This window comes from Amblyomma maculatum, chromosome 4, assembly GCF_055883805.1.
Source record: "Amblyomma maculatum isolate TAMU_Amacu chromosome 4, ASM5588380v1, whole genome shotgun sequence".
In the NCBI taxonomy this organism is placed as follows: Eukaryota; Metazoa; Arthropoda; class Arachnida; order Ixodida; family Ixodidae; genus Amblyomma; species Amblyomma maculatum.
In genome coordinates this window covers 133,362,859-133,367,469 of record NC_139347.1, presented here as the reverse complement: position 1 = coordinate 133,367,469, position 4,611 = coordinate 133,362,859, and the positions used below count along the sequence as shown (strand labels likewise).

At 50.9% G+C, this 4,611-nt stretch overlaps 1 protein-coding gene across 1 annotated transcript; it reads right to left on the bottom strand.

The window, feature by feature from the left end:
• Positions 1-232: 232 nt before the first annotated feature.
• LOC146192611 (neprilysin-1-like) lies at positions 233-3,691 on the bottom strand. The gene is made up of 2 exons (XM_084600470.1): positions 1,686-3,691; positions 233-569 (listed from the first exon to the last, which is right to left on the bottom strand). Exons 1-2 carry the CDS (start codon positions 3,689-3,691, stop codon positions 233-235), a joined length of 2,343 nt encoding a protein of 780 aa, XP_084456596.1.
• Between the last annotated feature and the right edge of the window lie 920 nt (positions 3,692-4,611).

The following is a 4,611-nucleotide window of genomic DNA, read 5'->3' as shown; positions in this document are numbered from 1 at the left end:
GGTGAAGCCCCGACGGACGCGTAACGGTTTGTACCGATGCTACCACTGGAACGACGGCACCACGAGTGTGGCCGAGGATGGTAAAATAACCGGAATTGGAGCACATTGAACAGTTATAAAGCCAGTGATAAAAAAAATCTTCTTTTTTTTTTTTTCAACATCAGGACAAACAAGGCAGACATCAGGACAAACAGGCATAGACACAGACACAAAGTCAAGTAACTTGCCAACTCTACCTTCCTCCTTTCCAAACATCACACTTCTTTTTGGGATTCATGTAGGAGCCAGCGGGACAGCCGAACGCCTTCGCGAACTCTGGAAAGTTCCTCAGGGGTCCGTTTACGCGATAGGCGGCAGGCGGCGACGTGCCGTATCGCAACCGCTGCCAGGCGTAACGGGAGTCCACCGCCTCGCAGCGACCCAGTGCGTAGTTGATGAAGAACAGTTGATCAGGGCTGTAGCCCTGAAGCCCTTCAAGAGCGACGCCACTTCTTGGGTCCACGTACGACCGGTAAAGAGACAGCGCTAGCGGAAGCACCATGTTCTCCAGCACCTCGTTGCGGAGCGCCCTGCGTGTTAGCTCACTGTCAATAGGTTGCTGCGAAGGCCGTAAACTCTCCTTCTTGTAAAGCTACTACGAGGAGACTCCAGACGCTCGAGACAGCACCAGAAAAGGGTGGCGGCCATTACGGGCTGTACCCATTTCCGTGCTTTCATTGCTTTTCCATTGCTGAAAACACGAGTCTTGCTCTCTCCTATTTACCAGACCCACTTCTTGTTATACTAAGGACGTTACGTGTGGTGACATATGGTATGGAAACAATACATAGATCGAACGTCTTACCATGCTCGGCAGCTGACGTCTACCTTGACTGGCTGTGCCAACTAAGCATAAACTAAACGTTCCCAATATGCTCACAGTCGATCTCAAGTACAAAGGTGCGGGCTCATTGGAAAATGTGATAGACCGGTAGGGCAGGAATTGAGCGTTGTTCGTGCCAAGGACTGCTAATTATGTTGGCCTGTACGCATTGTCACAAGCAGCATCAAACCACTTGCACATCAACGCTCGTTCCTGGTGCCATTTCTATATTTAAAAAGCGACGTAGCATTTAGTTTTGAGTACGAACTCCTACTATTTCATTTCAAGGTTTCCCGTCGTTGTCAGTGTCTGCAGTGACATCTTTCTCGCCTAACATGTGGCAGAGGAAAGAGCGAGAGAGAAGGATCTACGCGAAATATTTTATTTCACGTCACAGCCTTGCGTTACGCATAGACGTAATCGCCTTGTTCTTTTTTTATTCTTTCGCTCACTAAGGCTAATTTTGCCGACTAATGTAGCGTTTACGTAAGACCTTTCTGACTTAGAAAGCGCGCAAATACCAACATGCGAGGGTGGAAAAATCGAGAAGGAATTTACCAACGTAGTACAGAAACCGCTGCACCTCATAGCCTCGAAAACTCGTAGATCGTTACATTAAGCTAACCACTTGGTGTTGCAAAAAACTTAACCATAAAGCTGCATTTCCCTCGTCACTATTTTGTTTTTGTTTTGGCACCGAAGGGTAGGAAAGGGTGTCTGAAATACTGAAAAATATCGAACGAACCAGATGGATTCGCCCAGGCGCCTTTTCAGGGAACGCAACTTAAACGATCAAAGCCGCATTGTCTCGTGTCACGCTCACTTGGAGGAGGCCACGTGCTCGGGCGTCTGCGTCTCCGGCATACGTCGGTAGTGGTCCTCGATGCACTCCCTGGTCTGCAGCAGGGTTGCGTACAATGCCTGGTCGGACGTCTTGGCCGTGTCGATTAGCGCCGCCAACAGAGCGCTCACCACCTTCACTCCTGTGCGAGGAAGGTGATAGAGCCAGAAGGCGTCTCCCTCGTACGCACGACTGAACATCCCCATTGGGAACTCGAGTGTGTTCTCGCTCGACCATGCGGGCTCGGTCTCCGTGAGCCGGCTCTCCCAGGACACGTCGAAGCCCGACTCGTCGATGGCTCTCAGCCGGTTCTTCTCCACGGCCTGGATCACGGGAGTGAACGTGTTGATGCCAGAGTAGTGTACGTGGTCTGCGACAGTGCGCGTGTATCGCAGCCGCTTGTCCTCATTGGTTAGCCAGAAAGGCACCAGGTACTTGCACGTTGTGTTCTGTAGCCTGTCCTCGTAGGCGCTCTTGAACGTTGGTTTCAGCCACGACAGACCTTCGACGAAATTTAAAATCGTGTTCTTGGAGTTCTGCACGATATTCTCAACGATCGATGGCTCAACGAAACTCTTGAGAACGTCCCAGTACAGATGCATGGGCATGAAAGGCTCGATGTCCATAAGCATGCGCAGGCATGTCACCTCTCTTGTCAACGACTCGTTCCAACCTGGATGCATCGATGTTGAGATGGCAGCCAACTGTCGCATCTTCTCCAGTAAAGGTGCGTGCTTCAGGTAGACCCTGAATCCGAGAAAATTTGCAACGTCTCTAGCTCGGAAGGCTCTGAAAAGTGAAGCCAGGCCTTTTGCAAAAGATTCTGTTTCCATGCGGACGTACGTGGACCGACTCACATTAGCCACACCGTCAAACAGTGCTCTCAAAAATTCCTTCCAGTTCCACTTATGAAAACTGTTCAAATCCGACAGTTTGCGCACCACAGGCTCACCAGCCGATTCTGCCGCGGCAAGTTCGCTGAGCTTCTTCTCGACATTGAAGAGCGTAGGCAAAGGCACGCCAGAGGCCGCCTTGGCAACGGCAGCACTGTACCACTTATCGTGGCTATTGCTGATTGTCCAGAAGTCTCTGAACAACAGCTGCTCGGAGGCAGAAAGCCTGATCACATGGCGGCCTTCCCTGATGTCCTGATCGAGTGAAACTTTGACGAAGGGGGACACGCCAGACGCCCTCGCCACGCGACCCGCCATTTCAGCTGTTTTGAACGGGTCCCGGTGGAACGGGAACCCTCCAAGACCCTGGTGCTCAAGGATATTGCGGAAAGCCTTCCGGGAAGTCTTTACTCCTGAACGGCAGTTAGTGAACGCCTTCAGCATCCAACGCTGTGACTCGTCTTCATATTCTTCCAGCAGTGGGTCAGTAGACGTTCCGCCACTGGTTTGGAGACGTGAACTCTTTTCTTTGAGCTTACCGACCAGGAACTCTTCGATGGCCTTCACGCGCAGGGTGTCTTCAGTTGCTTTGGCTTCACCCGGACGCAGCGAGTCTCGCAGTGACCATTGGCTGCACACGAACTCGTAGAAGTTCCCGCACGGATCGGCCGACGGCTTGAGCGACTCGCGCAAGTATCGTGCAAGCGACTTACAGCTGCGATCGTTGCACACGGGTCTCTGGATGCTGCGCTCAATGCGGGGCATGCGGTCACCCAGCTGGCGAAGTACACTGGGCTTGTTCGTCACTGTCTCCGCCGTAGAGTTTTCGGTGGCGTTCGTGGGCTCCGCGGTAGTTGTTACGTTGCCGGCGTCGGAGGCGTTTGCGGGTCCCTCGGTGAGGCCGTGCCAGAAGATTCCGCCGAGCGGGAAGCGTATCTCGAAATAATAGAAGCCGACGAAGACAAGCAGCACGGAGATGACGAATGCAAGCAGGATGACCAGGTCGACCGGATGGTACCGGTACACGTGCCCCGGCGGGTCCTTGGCCCGCTTTTCTATGGAGCGGAACAGCGACTCTTCCGAGGCGGACAGCATCGCCGCCGCGCTGCTGTCACGGGCTTCTTCCTCTTTTTCTTACTGGCTGCACCCGTTGTCCAAGCCAAAACTGCGTCAAATAGGTCAATATGTTTGCGCTTTTCTGCAGCAAGTAGTTGTATACTAGCGAGGGTTTTAGTCCCGAAGATTGCAGAGATGGTGACAAGTGCGTGAACAATAAAATTATTTCAAAGCACCCGAACATGAGCCCTTCCTGCTGCGCTTGCTGGTGCTTCTCTTTCGTTTAAAAACTGCACGAAAAGAAGAGGATAGATAAACAAGCAAAAGAAAAAACGACTCTGACTAAATTTTCGAACACACAGCAGAGTGCTTGTACTCTTTCAGAATTGACAAAAAAATGCTAAACAAAAACACGGCACAAAAATGGGATATGTAGACAGGAGACCTTGTCTATGTGCCCTTCTGTTGTGTCGAGCCTTTAGCGCATTTCCCATAGCTGCTCAAAACAATCACGAACTAGCCCGACAACAAATCTTGCTTGTTTTTTTTTATCCATCATCTTCGCGTTCTAGCACAGGCATGGTATCAGGCTGTATTGATGATAAGCTCTACAAATTTCTTCTCATCGAAAAATATTTTAAAGAAGGTTGACCACTGACGGCGTCAGTTGCAACAAAAACTAGCGGTGGCTAAAAGGTTGTCGGTGAAAATTGTCAGAGTGAGAAACACATTGTGCAGAAGGAAACAATGTATGTATGTATAACTTTATTAGGAAGCCGGCAAACGACGGGTCAAAGCGTCGTGACGCTGGCCAAGCGTCTACCCGGGGTTAAGCCCTACTCTGCACTACCTCATTTGACCGTTTGTGGTGGATTGTGAGGCTTGTGCTTATCGAGCGCACCAAGGAACCAAGAAGGAACCAAGTAAAAAAAAACGTGATCAGTTAGAGTTCCATTATT